This window comes from Natrix helvetica (genome assembly GCF_964273705.1).
Source record: "Natrix helvetica genome assembly, chromosome: 2".
Taxonomy (NCBI): domain Eukaryota; kingdom Metazoa; phylum Chordata; class Lepidosauria; order Squamata; family Natricidae; genus Natrix; species Natrix helvetica.
In genome coordinates, this window is record NC_138552.1 from 151,135,408 (window position 1) to 151,156,011 (window position 20,604).

General features: G+C 41.7%; 1 protein-coding gene across 4 annotated transcripts; it reads right to left on the minus strand.

Annotated features, from left to right (window-relative positions):
• Positions 1-55: 55 nt before the first annotated feature.
• KLF11 (KLF transcription factor 11) lies at positions 56-10,986 on the minus strand (the record flags this gene model as incomplete). Of its 4 annotated transcripts, none has more annotated exons than XM_081944660.1 (4): positions 56-3,900; positions 5,490-6,483; positions 7,128-7,388; positions 10,798-10,986. In XM_081944660.1, 4 exons carry the CDS (start codon positions 10,984-10,986, stop codon positions 3,608-3,610), a joined length of 1,737 nt encoding a protein of 578 aa, XP_081800786.1. In that variant the 3' UTR covers positions 56-3,607. The 4 variants fall into 4 exon arrangements, with proteins under 4 accessions (XP_081800786.1, XP_081800788.1, XP_081800789.1 ...); XM_081944662.1 differs by lacking the exon at positions 10,798-10,986 and adding an exon at positions 10,166-10,319; XM_081944663.1 differs by lacking the exon at positions 10,798-10,986 and adding an exon at positions 9,970-10,122.
• Between the last annotated feature and the right edge of the window lie 9,618 nt (positions 10,987-20,604).

The window sequence follows — 20,604 nt, forward strand, 5'->3', positions numbered from 1 at the left end:
CTGTTTCACATTAAGAAGATTGTCCACACAAGGGAAGAGAAAATACAACCAAAACTTTATGTAAATATCCACTTTACTAGAAGAGGAATTACAGCACAGCCCTTTAAGAAATAAAAGAGTATTTGTATGTATATTCACACAAATAACAAGGATTTCACCATAAATGCTGAACAGAAAGTAACAAATAAGGTTTATTCATATAAAATATTAGGCACAAAATTTTACTACATTGAACAATAGTTCCCATAATCCCTAGTCAAATAGCCAATAATTAGGTCATAAAATTGCCCAGAAAGGGAAAAGCGGACTCTGTGTATTGTAGAAAAGGGAAAAAGGTAGTTTCAAATTAACCAAACTTGCAGTCTGATTATATGAACTGAATTTATACCACTAACATATCTATTCTTACAAGCTTTAAAAATTAATGAGGATATTCTTTTTCTTTTGTTAATTAAAAATTAAGAATAAATTGGGAGAAAACCATGTGATCTGCAGATTTATCAATTAGCTTCAATAATTCAAATTGGCAAATATTATGAGCGTAAGAGAAAAAAACATACACACACATGCATGTCCATAATATATATATATATATATATATATACCCAAACACACGCATACACATATATATACACACAAACATTGAGGTGCAGTTTTTTATAATATTCCTCTATTTGCATATCTAGTGACCAATCAAATGCAGCCCAGTCACTATGACCCATCATTGCCAACAGCTTTCTGTTCTAGCATTTACAGTAACTAGTTCAACTAGTACAGTAACTAGTTGCAATAATGCAAAAGCTTTCAAGCACCAGGCAAACTATCATATATGGCTGAGGACTATATATGCATGACAACCTGGTTTAATCTCATTTCAAAGGAAGCCTACTTACACTTGATTTGGGAGTGCAAGCCAAAATGAAATGTTCCCATCAACTGAAGATAATAATTCATCTATCCAAGAGCTGCTATGTTCTAAGAGAAGGAAATTCCTGATCCATACGGTTTGCTTCATGAACACCAGTCCCTTCAAATTCAGATAGTTAGATAAATATTTAGAAAGGCATCATTAAAATGACGGTCCAGCAGATTTTCAAAACATGTTAATTTTGCCTAGAGTCACCCTCCCCTCCTCTTCCCCATACTGGAAGATGTCATGCTGTTTTTAATATGAATTGCTCCCTGGGATGAAGTGGAAGGGAAATCATAACCTCCTGATTGTCTCAGGCTGTTGCTACTGGTGTAAAATAAAGCTAATAAAACAACTGACCAAACATTAATATTACCAAAGTGTTATTTTGGAACATATAGCAAATGTAGTTTTCAAACACTCATTCCAGCAAATTCCTATCATTCACAGAAATATCTCAGATAGCTTCAGAATAAATAAAAGTATTGCAAGCTTGTCTTAACAAAGATAACCAACGTATATTGCAATTGTAAAAGATCTATTTAGTTTAAGATAGTAATGATATGTCAGATATACTCCATACATATACACCATGCTTTCATATACTCGTTAAAAACAATTTTCTCAGCTTGAGATTCAGTATTTGGCATGTCATCATAGATGATATCTCATGACAAGTCTGATTTCCCACAGGACCCTCCAAAAGACAAGTAACAATTATCTATTACTTCAGTTACTCATTTAGTTAATACAATGCTGTAGAACAAGTAGAAAAGAAAAAAAAATTAAAGCATTTTTGCTCCAAGACTAAGAATTTTTAAGGCAGCTTTAAAATACAGGATTATCACTTTTAGGTAAGTCTATTTTTATTTATTTGACATAAGACCACAAGTGACACCCATTCCCCCTTATTTTAAAAGCATTAAGTACTGCAATTCAAGAGACTTTAGTGCAAGACGTGCAGCTGAATCCCCCCACTGTGTTTCCCACACTCACAGAATAGCATCCTTCAGTGAGACAAATTACCTCATGAATCCTGACTTTGCCTTTATCCAGAATAAATTTTGGGGAGTGTCAGGGGTAGAGAAGAAGGGAAAGTTCCATTGCACAAGTACCAATATTGGATTTGATCAAAAAATGCTTCCGCCCGAATTCTGCAAATCAAACAGCCTCATTTGCTCTGCTGACCTTCCTAGAAAGGCTTATGTGAAAATTCTTGATCAATCAACAGTGAGGTGGTGAGAAGTATTAGTTGTATGTTTAGATTAGAGGTGGGAGCTATAGTCCATGATTTGTGGACTTCAACTTGCAGAATTCCTGAGCCAGCATGGCTGGCTCAGGAATTTTGGGAGTTGAAGTTCACAAGTCATAAAAGGGCTATCGTTACCCACTCCCGGTTTAGATGATTAAAAAAACTAGTGCAAGCAGGAGTACATTTTTAACTTTGGCCTTCCTGCTTTTATGTACAGGTACACCAAGGGCATAATCCAAACTAAGTTATGCAGCTAGTGCTTATTAAATTTAAAAAGGTAGAATTAAGGATGCACTTAGCTCCTTTTATGGAAATGCAAGTTTCTGACTGAATTATATTGTTGATGAGATGCAGCCCACAATTCTGTTAAGTTAGCCATACTAAATGAAAGAGGCTACTTCTCAGTTACAATAATTAAAGTATTAACAATTATAATGAATAAGTAATGTATTATCACAGGTCACTGTTTCCTTCATAGTATGTCAAAACTTTTAATAGCAACTGTCATTGTGTTTATACTATTCAAGACATCAACTGTGATGTAGGAGGTGTCCTGAAATTCTGTATTAAATATCTGATTTTGATGCTAGTTGAGTCACATATTAAACCCATATTTAAACAGCTGATAACCATAGGCACAGTTCTGTACGCATGCCAACAAGTTTTGTTAACACATATACAGTATATTGAACAGCAGTATGGAATAATGAACAGGGGGGAATTAATTCAGTGCCACTGCAGGCCAGGTCTTGTCAGCTTTGATGCACATGGTTGGTGTCACAACAAAGTGAATCCTGAGCTACCTGAATAAGCCAACTTTAAATACAATCTTTAGGCATCTATCTCCAGAAAGAGCATTCCAAACAGTAACTGATATGGCAGGCAATCCTAAAGCAGATTGCCTCAGGTATGAAATTGAAGTTCTGACCAAAGTTGATAATTAGTTTGGACTGTATTCACACCAAGGAGAACAGTTTCTGAGAGGTAGTTTCAATCTCCCATTCCACTGCTTTCAGAGGATAAATGCAGAATCAGGCTATAGCAGCTACATTTGTACAAAATAGACAGGAAACTAGTGTAAAACTGAAAACAACCAAGTCAGCCTGCTTCACTTTATTATTCTTACTCAAGTAAAGATAAATTTTCAAAGAAAATTTGCTAATATTCTATCCCACCCCACCCTTAAATATATTTTCTTTTTCTGAAGTGCTGGTGATTCTCCCAAAATCTTGGCAGAATGAAAAGGAGGGGAGGAAAGATAATGTAACATTAAGTAGGGCAAACACTGAAGCAGGGAAAGAAGGTAGAAAAAGAAGAGAAAAATACTTTCCTAACCTCCCCAACAGCAAAGCCTAACGTAGAAATTAAGTTAAAAATCAGTAAAAGCGGTAATTTTGGGAACAATAAAGTTCATCACAAAATATGTGTTTTAGCCAGCTGGCCTACTACCCTGGCGATAACATTGGGAGGAGCATGCTCAGAGCATTCTCATTCCTTGGCTTCTCTAGAGCTGCAATCCGATTCAGTTTGCCAACTTCCATTTGCCAGCTGGGCACCTTCTTGGTCATGTGACGACGTGCATGTTTTGTCAGGTGATCGCTACGCATAAAACGGCGGTCGCAGACTGGACAGGCAAACTTCTTCTCCCCTGTGTGGGTTCTGCGGTGGCGAGAAAGCTCATCGGAACGGGCAAATTTCTTATCGCAACCTTCCCAGCTACAAGTGAAAGGTTTTTCTCCTGGAATAGCAGGATAGAGAAGGAAAGACAATTCAAAAATAAATTTGTTGGATTCTCCAATGAAGTTATTAAATATGTTCTATCAAGTAAACGAAAGAACAAACAGAAGTAACTGGAAGCTTTTTCCCATCCCGTAAAATAGATCACAATTTTGCTGCAGTTCTTACAAAGGTTGTTTGGGGAAAGAAAACTTTTTCCAGGAGTATATTTTACAAATACTGATAAGATAAAGGAAGTTCAATCTTCTTAATGTACAAGTAGTCCTTGACTTACAGCCATTTGTTTACTGACCATTGAAACTTGTAGCAGCAATGAAAAAAGTGACTTATGACCATTTTTCACTTACAATCATTGCAGCATCCCCATGGTCAAGTAATCAAAATTCGGACGCTTGGCAACTGGTATGTATTTATGACGCTTGCAGTATTCCGGAGTCATGTGATCACCTCTGGTGAACTTCTGACAACCATGATACTGACTTAGTAACTGCAGTGATACACTTAACACCTGTGGCAAGGAAGGTCATAAAGTAGGGCAAAATTCACTTAAAGCTGTCTCGCTTAGCAACAGGAATTTTGGGCTCAACTGTGGTCGTAAGTCAAGGACTACCTGTAATACTCTATTTCCCTGAGGTAAGACCTCCCCGGATAATAAGCCCAACTAGGCTTTTGAGCGCATGCACTAAAATAAGCCCACCCCGAAAATATTGCAACACAGCAGCAGCCATGAGGTGACCACTTGCTGCCTCCTGCACCTCAAAAATAATAAGACCTCCCCGAAAATAAGGCCAAGCACTTATTTCAGGGGGTCAAAAGAAAATAAGACCCTGTCTTATTTTCGGGGAAACACGGTATATTAACATAGTATCAATGGTAAGTTATACAAGTTTATTTTGTGCTCCTCTTGTAAAAATTACAGGTACACTAAACATTTTGTTACAAAATGTTCTGCACAACTCCAAAGGCCACTCCAAACATTCTCAAAGTGGTTTGACCTTGAAATGTGATCATTCTGAAGTCAATCGATTTTAGAATATTCCACCATGACAAGTTTTTCAATTTTTTGGAGTGTCAATGTGTTTTTCCCCCATCTACTTCTTCTACTGTAGTTAGGTCAAGAAATGGGATCTGTAAATACCCTCCCCCTTTCCCTCTACACATCGTGTAAAGAGTCGACTGCATTTTTTTGCATGCCTGAATATCTTCCTTTGCCTCTAAATCCCAGGCATTTGCATTGTTCCTCAGCTTCCCTAAAATGATACTACGAAGATACAATGGAAATATATTCCCACAATTTAAAAAACTGCAATGCCACATCTGGAGAGCAGCATATGTTTGCGAAGAGTACTCTAGTGCACGAGTGTCCAACTCGCCGTGTCATGTTGTTGGCATGTGACATTTTGCAATGTTTTCCCCATTTCGGGCAACTGGGGTGGGCATGGCCTGCGTGTGATGCATCCGGCCACCAGTTTGACACCCTTACACTAATGAGTCTCACACCACTACAATCTCAATGCTCATTTTTGATGCTTGACAAGCATCATCAGTGAGATTATAAGGTACATCACATTCCTTCCGTTCTATACATACCAGTATGAGTACGCAGATGGGCTTTGAGGTGAGAGCTTTTGAAATACGTTTTCCTGCAGCCAGGAAAGTTGCAAACATAATTCCTCCTCCGGGAAAAGTCTATCAAAGGCGTACTGCTTTGGCCAGAGGCAATAAAAACTGGAGCAGGGGCCAGAGGCAATAATTTGGTGTTCCCCACAGACATCACAGTTTGTTGGCAGGGGGGTGCCTGGGCAACAGCTGCCTGTGGAAGAACCAACATAACAGTCCCCTGAGGCATAGAAGGTCCCATCAGGACAGGCTGAGAAACTGGAGCCGTGTGGGGCAAGATGGATTTGACAGTTCCTGCAGTCTGAGCAGAAGGTTTTAATAGAGCAGGGACCATACCTCTTGGTCCATCCAAGGGGATCATTTGACAGATCACCTGTGGGTTTGAGAGAGGGGAGGGTAGAAGGGAGCTGGTCTTTTGCTGCATATCATGTTCACAATTCTTTGGGTAAAGAGACTGCTGCAAAGCAAGCCTTGGAATTTCACATCCTTTATTGGCAGTTCTAGGGCAACCTGAGACATGCGAGGAAGATTTGTGTGCAAGTAAAGTGTCACAAGTCAAGTTCTCTGCCATACTGCAATCCCGGGAAGCTCTGGAATGTTGCTGGCCTTGGGCCTCTTGCCAGTCTGCAGGCCCACTGTAGCCCGATGAAACTTCTGATTTCACTTGCACACCAGGAATGCGGGAGTAACCAGAACTGTTGCCTGTGTGACGGATCACACTAGTTGCCATGGCTCTGCAAAGCGGATGAACAGGTTGCTCAGTCCTTGCTGGCATCTGGCTGGATTGCTTCTCCATGTTCAAAACAGATGGCTGGGTGGCAGTAAGAGTACAACCTGGGGGAGTGACTACGCTGGCAGGTATGTTTGCCTTGATTGCCCTAGGTTTTGAGTAAGTAGTTTGGGAGGAGGGCAGTGATGCTGTAGAAGGCTCAACAAAATCAGGACTGTATGGTGGGGTCATGCACTACATTAAAAAGGAAAAAGAAGTAAATCAGCACGCATAGATCAACATGACTAACCATAGTTATGGCCATAACTAGTTATGTTTATAATTCATATTCTCTCAGACCTCAAGATACTGGGATTTTTTTAATTCAAACTATAATGTGAAAGAATGTTTACTCCCAATTTTGTATTTTTATTTCATTCTATACTGTCCTATAATTGTATGTTCCAACATTCGTCCTTCCAAAATCACAATCTTATGGTGCTTAGAAAGCAATATTCTCAGATGACTCCTGTGTCTTGGTGGGGTTCAGTGGAACAATCCCATCCATCTCCTTCAGAAAATCATGCAACAACTATTTGATTCAGATTTCCCCATGTCGTAGCTGTAATTTGTATGCTGGACAAGGATTTGTCTTAAACTAAGTTAACAAGGAATCATAGAAAAACATGGGATGTAATAAACCAAAACAATTAGCACCAGATTGTTTCAACTGCATTTGCAAAAAAGGTATGTATAATATGTAAAAAAATATATGATACCCATTATCCCAAAAAAAAGTCATCATCCCTCAAGATCAATAAAGAACTAAGGAGATTAATTGGGAAGAGCCAATTCATGCATATTCAATTTCTTTCACATGTTTTCTTCTTTTTCCTTACCAGTGTGGATAAAAAGTTATAATCCTTGGACATCTCAGATGTAGGTTCATTCTGCACTACAAAATCCCCAGAATCTGAGACAGGAGTTAAAGGTCTTATTTTTAATAAGTCGCCTTTCTGTGATCTTTGACCCCAGGAGCTCATACAAACAAGGGTCTCAACTGCTTCTATGTCATTCCGTTCCAAGGTGCTACAAGTAGATCTTTCACTGTCGTGACGCCTCCGTTCACGGATGGATTCGTAGATGTCCACAATATCAACCTTGAGATGAGATGAATCACCACATTTTAATCATTCAGAAGAAAAGTGAATACTTTTTCACTGTTTGCTTAAACATTCATCCCATGATTCAACATCCTAACCAACCTCTTTGGAACTCTGGGTGCCAATGCTAGTTCTTAACACTTTCTACCCATTGGGTTACAAGGGCTAATTAATTAACTCTGTATAATGCAACAATCTCTCACAAATAAAACAGACTTGTGTCAACCCTTAGCAGGTTTCCTGCATTTTGATTATTGCTATTTCTAAATACTCATTTCCTAAAGAACCTTTGGTCTAGAAACCTGCACTTTAACTCTTTGTCATTATTATCACAGCAACACAAAATACAGAATAAGCCTAAGCCAGTAGGCTTTTGAGCACTTGATTTTTATCTGTGCTAAAATATCTACAACCTCTAGTCCCAGGGCCCCAAAGTCTTCAAAACATCCCTCAGAATCCACCAAAACCTGTAGCCACGCTGTGATGTTGAATGAAAGTGAAAATTTCTGTAATACTGAGGGAACAATAATATTAAATGCATTTAATTAAATCACTTTTTTGTCTGAATCCCTATCCATTTTTATGTAAGAATATAATACCTAGCCCTTGGTCCAAAGCATATTAGGCAACCTGGTTCAATAGAAACATTCCCCTTTTATAGGCTATGATCAAATGTGATTAACTAAATGCTACCTTTGTAGCTAAAAAGATTATAGTTATTAACTGCACTGAAGATACCCCCTAGGCTGAATCTTAGATTTTAAAAAATTAATCAGCCAGTTGGTAATGAGCCTCATAAGAATACCTAGAACAGATAATCTTTTAATGCTCCGTTAAACTATCTACAGATATCATACAGACACTTGAATAAATACTGAAGTATACAGACTATCTCTTAATAGGCAGCTGTATGCAAGTAAATAGAGCTGCAACCAAATAGCCTTCGATGTATATACCATGAAAAAGTTGCCAATCACAGTTCACACAAATAGGTACATATGGGCACCAAATAGAGTAGTAGATTCTTGATTCATATATATGTGATGCCAAAAAATATCTTTTACTCAGTGAAATCTATATGGAATTTGCAACTTAAATTGTAATATCCAAGTCCATAAATGAACTTCATTTGGGAGTGAAAGAAAATTGGAAGTAAAACTTGGTACTCAATTACAGTTTGATGCTATTGTTCAATGTTAAATTCATGGTAATGATCCAAAACAAATTTATAAATCATCCAACTATTAACAGATTTCACATGAAGTAGAAGTTACCATAATATTAAGCCATATAAATAATTAACATTAAGGGGACCTTCTTGTTAGTTATCAAAATATTTTCCAAGCTGATACTACTGGAGAAAACAAACATTGAGAAGAAGGCTCTTTAGATCCTCTTGAACATTTTGAACTGTAAAATAGATTCATAACTAGAGAAAGAGAAAGGAAGGAAGGAAGAAAAAAAAGGGGAAAGCAAGCTGGGGCCTCATTTCCCTACAGAAATGCAAGAGCGGAAGTGCAAGAGCCTCCTAGTGCGTCCTCAGATCACCTCCTTTCACCCAGACACTGCAGTGGCAAACTGGAGGAGGTGACACACAATGCAAGAAGCGGCTGCAAACTACAGCCGCACAAATATCGGAAACTCTGCTTCATTGTACTCAACAGCAAGCAAGCATTCTTACATAACGGTTATGATATTTTTTTACATGTGTTCCTTCCTTCCCATGCTATTCCCATGCCCATTTCTTTACTCTGCTTTAAGGAAAAAGGAGGACGGAGAAGGCGACTAACATGAAGATTAGTCAAAACTACACCGCCAGAAGGAGGTGAAGCACCTCCTCCTAATGGAGGTGGGAGGATTGCTTCCCACCTCCATGGGATCCAGAGAAATCAAATATAGTTCAAGGTTTGGGGGTGGAAAGGAAGGAGTGGGGAGACGTCATGCATCAAAATAGCCAAGTGAGCAGAATGGGTGGAGGTCCCTGAGTGAGCCAGTGCTGGGAAGCCCTCTTAAGGCACAGTAGCTCTGCCCTCAAATCAGACAGGGCAGGGAATCCTGACAAGAGCCAAGGCGCTTTATCTTGGGAGGCATTCACAACAAAGCTCTGTATGTGAGAAAGAGAAGGAAAGAGGGAAAGAGTGAGGGAAACAGAGGGGGGAGAGGGAGTGAGAGAGGGGGGAGGGGGGAGAAAGGGAAAGAGAGGGGGGGAGAGGAAGGGGGAGAGAGGGAAAGAGTGAGGAAAACAGTGGGAGAAGAGGGGGCGAGAGAGGGAGTGAGAGAGAGAGAGGAAGGGGGCGAGAGGAAAAGAAAGAAAGAGAGGGAGGGAGAGAGGGAGGGGGAGAAAGAGGAAGGGGAGAGCAGGGAAACAGTGAGAGGAGAGAGAGGCAGTGGGAGAGATAAAGAGGAAGGGCGAGAGAAAGAAAGAGAGAGGGAGGGAGGGGAGAGAAAGGGAAAGAGACGGGAGAGGGAGGGACAGAGAAAGGGGGGAGAGAGAGGAAGGGAGTGAGAGGAAGAGAGAGAAAAGGAAGGAAGATAAGGATGCCCCTCCCAACCTACCAGCTGAAAGAAGAGCACTTACTGTAATCTCCAGGGCATGAAGTCATGCCATTAGCAAGGAATTGTGGATCACAGTCAGCTTAGATTACTCATGCTAAAGCACTTTATTCTGCCCACATCAGCCATCTAGCCAGGTCTATGCCCAAAGCAAAACCTCAACCCCGCACCCCCACCCCAGGGCCAATAAAAACTGCAACCCTCGATCCACTCTGACTTACTTCTAAGCAAGCATGCCTAAGGAATTGGCTGGGAGAAAGAGAAGCATCCGCCGCATATCCCCCCACAACATTCGCTTAAAATCTATAGTCTACCAAGCGGGGTTTACTTGAAGGAAGCGGCGTTCGGCATCTCGCCCCCACCCCTAGTTCACATACGTCACTCGGTCCAGATAAGTTGAGGGAGCCCCCCTCCCGCCCCCGAGTTCCTAGAGAGCGAGCGCCAGGAAAGGGTGGCATCAGAAGGGTCGCCCCCGGCCAGGTTAGAAGGTCCCACCCGCGGGTGGACGAAGAGGGGAAGGTTGCCCGGACCCCGGGGCTGAATGAGAGCGCGCTCCGGTATCTCTCGAGCCCCACACTTCGGGATCTCGGATCGCCCCCCGAACTGCATGTTGCAAAGAAAAAGTGGGGAGCCCCTCTGCTTCCCGCTCCCACCCGAGGTGCATCCTCAGCACCTTGGCCTCTGCTCCTCCTTGGAAAGCCCCGCCGATCAGATCAGAATCCCAAGGGGTGGAGGGAGAGTGGGCACGTCACACGCCGAGCCTCTTCAGCCCTGGAAGGCATGGAACGAGGGAGACCCTGTTCTGTCTGCCGCGTCCCCGTCCCGCCCCGGTGCAGCAACAAGTGGTACTCACGGAAGGGGCATCTCCCATCTCCTCGCTGCGAGGAGATGTGTGCATGGCGAGGTCTCCCGCAAGCAGCGGCTGTATGACAAAGCCAGCCGAAGCAATCGTCCAGAACCACCTCCCTCCTCCCCCCTCCCGCCCCTCCTTCCAGGGGAGGCGAGCAGCCAAAACAGAGGGAAGCACACCAAAACACTCCATCCAGCGAAGCAGCTGGGAAGGGGCGGAGAAGGAGGGAGGAAAAGAACGAAAGGGGACGGGGAGAAGGGCTCCGCCAATCGCGATCCGAGCTGCCTCTCGGTCAGCCAATGGATTTCCTCGGGCGGCGTGATAGCCTCGTGCAGCTATGCTGATAGCAGGAAAGGACCCTCGTGGGCACGTTTGGCGGCGGCGGCGGCCAAGGCGAGCCACCCTCTGGAAACTAGGGGAAAGGTCGGCGCGAGGAGAGAGAGCGAGAAAGAGAGAGAGAGGGAAGGCGGGGCCGGCAGCGGCGGGGAAGGGCGGGGCGGCCGTCTGTCAGTGAGCGGCGGCCAGCCAGGGAATGCCCGCGAGGGAGGGGGGGGAGGGAGAGGGGAGCGCTAGAAAGGAGGCGTGTCCGCGCGTAGAGACGCGGCTTGGGGTGGGTTGACATCGCCGTTCCCGCCGCGCTCCAGCAACAATGCGGCCTCCCTTCGAAGCCCCGCCCAGCGTGAGTAATGCTTTGAGCTCGTGCGGCGCGCAAGGCGCTGTCCTCCCGGATTTCTCTCTCTCTCTCTCTCTCTCTCTCTCTCCACGCCCCGCCTCGCTTTTGCCACATCTGGGTCGCAACCACAAGGGGCCGGGATGAGCGCGGCGGCCTCTTCGAAGCTGTGGCAGCCCTCCTCCTGGCCTCGAGTTGAAAACAAAAAGTTACAGGCTGCCCTTTTCTTCGGAAAAATAGGAGGAGGCAGCATTTTATTTATAGATAGTTGCTCCGTAAGGCGCAAACGGCAACCCGCTTTGCAAGAAGTTGCTTCCCGATTGCAAAGACTGGGATATTTACATTCAGTAGGTTTCTTTATTTAAGGACTCGGCGTTTTGTATATTTAAAGACGTTTGCTCAGAAGTTAAATTCTACTAACCTTAATCACAGATTGTTCCCAAAGGGGATTTTAGGAGAGTAGGAGCTCTAGGAGTAGGAATTCCATGGGATTCGTGTATAATATACACACAACTTGAGCCTGGATTAAATACCATAGGATGCATAGGAACCCCAGAGCTGACATGGACCGTGTTTTTAATTTTAGAACTTTTTAGAATTTTTAGAATCTTTGCTGCTGCTAATCCTTACAACTGGACAGGGAGACACTGGCCCTTCTATTCAAATGAAATGCTTACTGGCGCAAAATAATGGGAGAAAAGAAAAAGAAAGAGTTTCTCACTCACTACTTTTCTCTAGATTCCACCTATCTCCATATAAAGGCCAGTATATTTTTCTAGGAGTTAAAGCTAACTGCTTTGATTTAGGACATGAAGTTTTATGAATTCATTGCGGTTGAAGGTCTGTGAAGCGGTTTGTTTGAATATGTCCTCACTTTAAAAAGTTCATTGTCAGGCACTTGAGAGAGAACAAAACAGGCAAATGGGGTCATTAGAAAAATCTTACTCATTTTTCTTGTCCTATTCTATTTTACAATGATTTTGCTCTGAAATGTAGACCACTTCTCAGTTCAGGTCTGCGCTGTTTTTAAAAAAACAGTTCACTCACCTTCCATTTAATGTTAAATTGTTTTCCTATAGTAGCACATTTGCAAGAATTTATGTTTTGAGCATAAGCAGTGCAGTAGGCAATTTGAGAAAATGGTGTTTAGGTTATGAACATTATTCTCCGATACAAATATTTTTCTTGCTTTTGAAATAGATATTATTGCAGCAGGACTTTATATTCAAATTGTTTAGCCACTGTATCAATATTCCTTTTAAAAACAATTCATGGAACAAATGTTGAATAGCTTATAATTTGTAATATACCTCTTTCCGTTCTATAATTTTGAAATTGATTATTTTTATTTATTAAATTGATATATTTTTGTACAAGAACTGAAAGTGGTGTGCAAAGTATTCACTTCTATTTTTCTCTACGACAATCCTGTGAGATAGGTTGGAATGAGAGATGGTGACCAGCCCAAAATTATTCTGGGAGTTTCTGTAGCTGAACAGGGACTTAAACCTGCATCTCCCCCAATCCTACTCCAACAATTTAAGGCTCCACTGACTATCTTAATGTACAAACAAATCTTGGAATATTATAGGCAAAATAGTGCTGCCAAGAAAATAAAGCAGACACAGTTTGGCTAATGAGAAGCTGTAGTCCAGAACTTACTGCCATAATGGAGCCTGCCTATTACAATTGCAACTTATTGCAATTATTAAGCTTGTTGTGGAGCATGCTTAACTGCCTTACTTAACCCCCATTCCTTCTCTCACAGTCCTTAAGTGGTGGCATGTATCATTAAGCAGAGCACAGGATGCCTCAGGTGGGGAAGGACTTGGGAGACCTCCTAATGCCTTCCCCTGCCCTTGAGGGACCATGTAATCTGCTTCCTGTCCCTCAGGGAGTTCACAGGCCTTGCACTTGCTTTCTCACCCCTACTGATTCCACTCCCTCTTCATACCCCATCGCCAATCACTCACATTCCATAGAGCTCAGGAGCTCGGGTTGTGAAAGAAGAGCAGGCTGTTCCACCCCTCGGTATCCCTTAAGACAGTGGGTCTCAACCTTCCTAATGCTGCGACCTTTTAATACAGTTCCTCATGTTGTAGTGACCCCCAACCATAAAATTATGTGTTTTCTGATGGTCTTAGGTGACCCCTGTGAAAGGGTCATTTGACCCCCAAAGGGGTTGCGACCCACAGGTTGAGAACCACTGCCTTAAGATGATGTGGCGCTGTCCCAGACAGGGGTGCCATTTTCAGATGGCCACAATTCTTTGGGAAACTCTTGAAAATGCTGCCCACTTCTGGGATGCTGAGGGGCAGAGCATCTTGCTCTCCTTTCCCAACAAGAGCTCAAGTGCAAGTAAGGGAGTAGTGGGTGGGGAGGAGGGGTATAGGACCCAGAAGGCTGGGAAACAACCCGGGGCCTGCAGGGATCAGCAAGGCGGAATGGATGGGAGATGGGGGTATGGGTGTCGGGCTGTGTCATCCTGCGGTTGATCATAAGGTTGAGTCTGCTTGAATTTTGTTCACACAACACATGGTCCTGAAGAGCAGCGATAATTTCAAAACTGGTTGTAAGCTTTTCATGGGTCTGTCATAATGCCAAATGGTCATGAAGTGACTAGTCATAAGTGGAGGACTATCTTTAGAAGGGAATCAGACAAAAAAACAAAAACAAAGTTGAGGCAATAAAGCTGAGGAGGTTAAAAAAAAGAGGTCCAATTAATGGAAAATATTACTTGACTTATTCCATATATTAGCAAAAGTTTTATTTCTATTGGTTTTTATTAATAAATGTTAGTTTATTAAGCCATTTGGTTATTAAACAAATACCGTATTAAAACATGATTTCTTGTTTCATCCAATTTACAAACAGTAGGCCTGCAGTATTTTTCCAGGTATGCAATTAACTGTAACTTTTATGTCTTTATAAATAACTTAGTAGTGAATTGCATCAATATACAATATACCAGCTTTCTCAGTATATTGAGGATAGATCTCTTATTGTCACAGTAGGCCATGGTTGAGGCAATGTGCAGAATGTAGAGTTTATGCACATCCAAAGAACGTCATGTTGAGATTGGTGGCATTAATTTGATCAGAAAGAAAAAGCAATTGTTGGTAGATTTAGCAGCAAGAAAATAGTCTAGTGACTATTCATATTTTTTATGAAGACATAATTCGCTTTATCATGATATACACTAGTTTATTCATTTGGCTTGGTAATTTCTAAGTCCAGGTCCTTAAATATTCTTTCTAGTTAGAGAGGAATCTAGAATTAAAACCCCTGTTTTGTATTTTGAGCTTTTGGGAAGAGAATAAGAAAAGGGCATTTTCCTTCCTTCCTTCATTGCATATTGTGTGATTATTTTGATCTTACTCTTGGCATTTGCAATTATGAAGAAGATTCACAATTAACAATACTTTGAACACATGTAAGAAAAGCCTGACTGAGACTGCTCCTGGACATGGGAGGGCAATGGTCAAAGCCTGGTAAGGAGATAGCCATAGTTGAGAGCCCTTAAGAAGCAGAAGACTGACCTTTAGGGATTTTTTTCCCCTTCTGCCCTTTGATTTTGGACTTTTTCCAAGCTTAAGTGCCACACAGTATGCTGGGAACCCCAATTCCAAAAGGAGTAAATGAGCTTAAGGGAAAAATGAATTGAATCAAAATTAAACACCGTGAATACACACTTTCCAGCTGTATGTTTCTGCGACATTATTACAATTTGGCCAAACTCTGACATTTGGGGAGCATTCAGATTCCAACTAACCTTGTGGCGCTTGGGATGTATGCTTTCCTCTGTTCCAAAGCTGACCCAAAGCTTTGGGTTTCAGCTGTCTGAGTTACCCAGACAAGGGTCAGGGAGCAAACACACATGCCTACCAGAACTGGCTCTTGGAAATGCCAGCTATGCCAGCTTGCAGTCAGAAATTAGGGGACAGGTCACAGCAAGAACAACAGCTCATCTCACCTCCTCTCTGCAGCAGATTTGAAATGGAAAGGAACCCGGGAACAGCAATGGCTGCTTTTTTTTTTTTTTTTTTACAAATGACAGGTATTTTTGGTAATAACTAGGAGTTGACTTGCAGTGGAAGTTGCTTAAGAAATCCCACCGGACTTGGCATTTTGAGCAGGGAGTTATTTGAGCCATGTTCAATACCATACTGTTCTGAAAAAAGGGTCAAATCCATGTCAGGTTGCCTTGTGCTGCATTTGAACACTGGTTTTAAATATAATATGAACGATTTGCCAGAGATGAGTGGGAAGTAGTACGTGTCAAAAACAAAATGAAGGGTTTGTGGGGTTTTTTTTTTTTTATTTCAGAGATTTCATCTCTCAAAAGCAGGGGACCCGTTATAACCCTGTATCAGTTGGGAAGCCATACAAACAAACAAACCTTCCCTAGGGTTGTGGCTTGGCTGAGCAGTAGTATCCTAGAGCAGGGGTCTCCAACCTTGGTAACTTTAAGCTTGGAGGACTTCAACTCCCAGAAAAGCTGGCTGTGGAATGTTGGAAGTTGAAGTCCTCCAGGCTTAAAGTTGCCAAGGTTGGAGACCCCTATCCTAGAGTGTGTTTGGGTTACTCTGCTTTGAGTAGAAAGTGACTTCTCATAAGAGAGTCTGGCAACTCATGTAGACGGGAAATAAGCTTTCTTATGGGCAGTGATCTTGTGGTTTAATTATGGCTTTTGCAGGGCAATGAAAGATGAAAATGGGTAAATACAAGTTAACTGCTTGCAGACAAATTATAAATTGTCAGCAGCAGGTTTTAGGAGGCCATTGAGCAAACATAATTAGGCTAGTCTCATCCCCCAAGACCTGTCTGTATCACTGGCTCACGGAAACAGGAATGTGAATAGAGAAGGCTGTGAATTTTTCTTTGTCTTTGATTCTCCCTCACTTGGAGAGAGCAGGACCCCAGAGGGCAAAGCCATGAAGGAATTAGCAGAGCCTTATATCAAGAGACGGGTGGCTCAGTGGCTAAGACGCTGAGCTTGTCGATCAGAAAGGTTGGCAGTTCAAATCCCTAGCGTTATATAAGGGAGTGAGCTCCCATTACTTGTCCAGGCTTCTGCCAGCCTAGCAGTTCGAAAGCATGTAAAAAATGCAAGTAGAAAAAATAGGAACCACCTTTGGTGGGAAGGTAACAGCGTTCCATGCACCTTCTGCGTTTAGTCATGCCGGCCACATGACCACGGAGACGACTTCAGACAGCGCTGGCTCTTTGGCTTCGAAACAGAGATGAGCACCGCCCCCTAGAGTCAGGAACGAGTAGCACATATGTGCAAGGGAAACCTTTACCTATGTAAGTGAACACATTTTCCAATCATAGTGAGAACACTCTGGCTACCTTGGAGGGGAACTTGTTCATTCCTAAAATGGTTGTTATGAAACATGGGAGAGAGATATGTGGCTACATAAACACCTACATTTACAGGTTGGGGCCCAAGGTGAATTAATTTTATTCACTGTCTTGCCTAGGTTTAAGAGTCAGTGAACACAGAAGGATTACATATGTATAGGATGAAGTTTGTATAATTTTAGGACATGTCTGTGGCTGTTGTATTTTTGAAGATGTTTTCAAGGAAGTGCAAAGCTGTTTGTATCATATTACAAGCTAGAGAGTTTTCCAGGAATTTTATGTTGCAAAACTACAGCTGAAGCAAGTTTCTTGCAATCCAAGAAAAGCATGTGTCTTGTTTGTCTAATTCTTCTAGGAATTTTCCTAGCAGTATGAAACCTTCCATCACTTCTAGATCATTGATTTTCCTAGAAAAATAATTATAATAGCTTTATTGCCTTCAGTAATCAATCATGTATGAAAAAAGAAACAGCATAAAATAATCTAAAAATTACATAGTAAAACTTTATAGTTATAAGGCAGTACTTTCTTACCTAAAGCAATGATGGCTCTAAGAAATTTTGCAGCATGTCTAGAGGTGTTTAGGTTCTGATCTGATAACATGAAGCAAATAAAACAGAATAGGCAATACTTCTGTTAGCAAGCAGCATAGTGAAGACAAGTTATTAGAAGAAGTACTGCTGTTGCATTCTTGGTTTATTATCTTAAATATGAAAACTTTTTTACAAATTATATTTACAAAACAATGCTGTTCTGCAACTCTTGATAAAACAGCTATGATTCATTTTGTTATGACATTTGCTCTAACTATTCGCATGTCAGCAGAAACCAATACTGGCATGAAATGTACTGCCCCCAACTACTGCTCCCTATCCTGCCTCTTCCATTTCCATTTGCCAAAAAGTGCTCTTCTGATTATGCACAAGTAAAAGTATTAATTCTCTGGCCTTCTGTAGTTTTCTTTAGCAGATCACCAATTAGCAGGAAGACTTCAACAAGATATTCTTAGACTTCAGCAAGGCATTCAACAAAGTAAAGCACAACCTACTTCTTGATAAACTAGGAAAAAGTGGGATAAATAGCATCACCATCAAATGGATTTGTAACTGGTTGACAAACCATACTCATCAAGTAGTCCTTGATGGTATTAAATCTACACAGAGGGAAGTAAGCAGTGGGGTACCACAAGGTTCTGTCTTAGGCCCAGTACTTTTCAATATCTTCATAAACAATTTAGATGAGGGAATAGAAGGGGAATTTGCCAAATTTGAGGATGATACAAAGCTGGGAGGAATAGTCAACACCCTAGATCAGGGGTGTCAATTTCATTAAGGGCCGTATCAGGGTTGTGTTTTACCTCGGGCCATGTGGGCCTGGCCAGCTTGACACCACTCATATCAGGGATTAGATTACCAGTAGTATTTGGACTGCCATCTGTCAGAAATGGTGTAGAGTCTCCTGCTTGGGTGGGGGGTTGGACTAGATGACCTACAAGGTCCCTTCCAATTCGGTTAATCTGTTAAATCTGTTAAAACCACCAATTAGTGGACTGCAGCAAGAATAGGCAGGCTCAGTTGCAAGGCTGTGTGTGCTTCCCGTGCTGCTCCTCCAACATCTGATTTAGTTGTAACCTCAGTTGAATGAAGATTTTTTTTAAAGTAAATCTGGTAGAGGAAGCGCTGAGTCACAAACAGTTGTTTCATATAGGATTTTTCTTCATTTCTTTATCTAGCCAACATATAATATGCATTCAATGGGTGTTTTTCTGTATAATTGAGATGGCCTAGAGAAACTATAATGTATACAGGTACTCTTCAACTTGCAAATGTTTAATAATGATCCAAAATTACGATGACCTTGGAAAGTTGTATCAAAATGTTGCACCACCCCATGGTCACATGATCATGATATGGGTGATTGGCAACCTGTTCATATTAATGACTGGTTGCTAAGCTCGTTGAAATCATATGGGGACTATTTGCAATCTTCTCTGCTGACTTCTCCAGCAAATCACTGGAGAAGCTGGTAGGGAAGGTTGCAAGCTGTTTTTGTATCTCAGAGGATTTCGGCCTCATGTGGAGCTGAATCTCTGGCAGAGGCAGCACTTTCTCTCTGAAAGAGCTATCTTCGCTAGGCAACTCTTTTGCTTCATCTGTTTAATTACTCAGAAGATCACTTAACAACCACAATTGGGAGTGCTGGGATTCTGATCAGACACTAGAGCAGCCATGTGCTGTCTCATTTAATGATTGCTTTGCTCAATGACTAACATCCCAGTCTCAATTGAAGCCGTAAGTCAAGAACTGCCTGTAAGTTAATACTTTAGGTTCAAAGAAGACACACTATTGTGCAGTTCATCTGTGGGGGGGGGGGGAGAGAGAGAGGCAGATTTCCAATCTGGAAACACAATCTAGCACAATGGGGGCGCTGGAAGTCCATTGTTGTAGTAACTGTGGGTGTTATTTTGTGACACTAGGTTTTCTATCAGTTTTTGGTGGCGCCTGTCTTCAAAGCTGATGAAAACTTCATAGCACATGACTCACCAGTAGGTTCTGTCGGCAGGCACAATTTCCATTTCCCTTGACTGGGTATGACAGTGACATTGGGTTTCTTTCACAGTGTCTTTGTAGTGCTTGCATGTCAAATTCAAAATCTCTTCCTAAATTCCAATATACTATAGAGCAATTTGCAAGGCATAGGGCAGTCATCCATTCTTATGATGTGTTCCACCTATCTCATGTACGCTCTGATAATCAGGGACTCAATGTTGGTGGAAACCCTGCGATCCAAGACTCCAGGTTGGAGACTTGATCTTGCAATGAATACCAAGAATGGAGCAGAGAGTGCACATGTGAAATTTCTACAACTGTTTGATGTGTCTTCAATACAGAGTCCAGGACTTACCTCATATAGTAGAGAAAAGGTAACCACAGCAATGTACACTTTCAGCTTTGTGGAGATACGGTGTTTGTATTGATTGAGTGCACTAATATCCAGCCACCCCAGTGCCTGGGTGGTTTTGCTGATCCTTCAGTCAATTTCTTTGTCAAAAGGCCCATCACTTGAGATAATGCTTCCAAGTATTTGAAGCTATTTACATTTGTCAATTGTCGACCGCATTTTTTTTTGTTTTATGGGTTTTGTATTTGGCATGAGCCAGTAAAGTACTTCAGTTTTGTTCAAGGTGATAGTCAAGCAGAATCTGAGGATTTATTCAGCATTACCTCTAGATCACTGTCTTTGTATGTCAGGTGTCATCGCAGAGGGTTCTTGAATTACTGACTGGAGATATTTCATCTGTGCAGTCAAGCATCAAAAGTCAAAGAGAGAGCCATCAATCACTATCTGATGTACACTACCTTCTTCAGACCCTGGACAGCATGTGACAGCATGCAAGTAAAGAGCAGACTGAATAGAACACAACTTGTTTTACCTAATTTGAGATGACAAATGCAGCTGATGTATCATCATTGTAAAGAATCTGTTATGCCATTCCAAGGTTGGAGTAGCTGAATCAACTTTATGGATTTCTTTGCACATCCATAACATCTCCATGATTCAGAATGCATCCCAGTTTACCGTGTCAAATGCCTTTGTCCAGTTAGTGAAGACAGAATAAATAGCTTGATGCACTTCTCATGGAATTGCCTTGTGGCAAACATCCTATGTGCAGCTAACCAAGGACCAGGAAGGAGGGGAGCGACTTGTCTAGATCAGTCGGAAATGACCAATAGGAACCTCTCAAATGTCACTTATTCCTGGCCACCTGTCTTGCT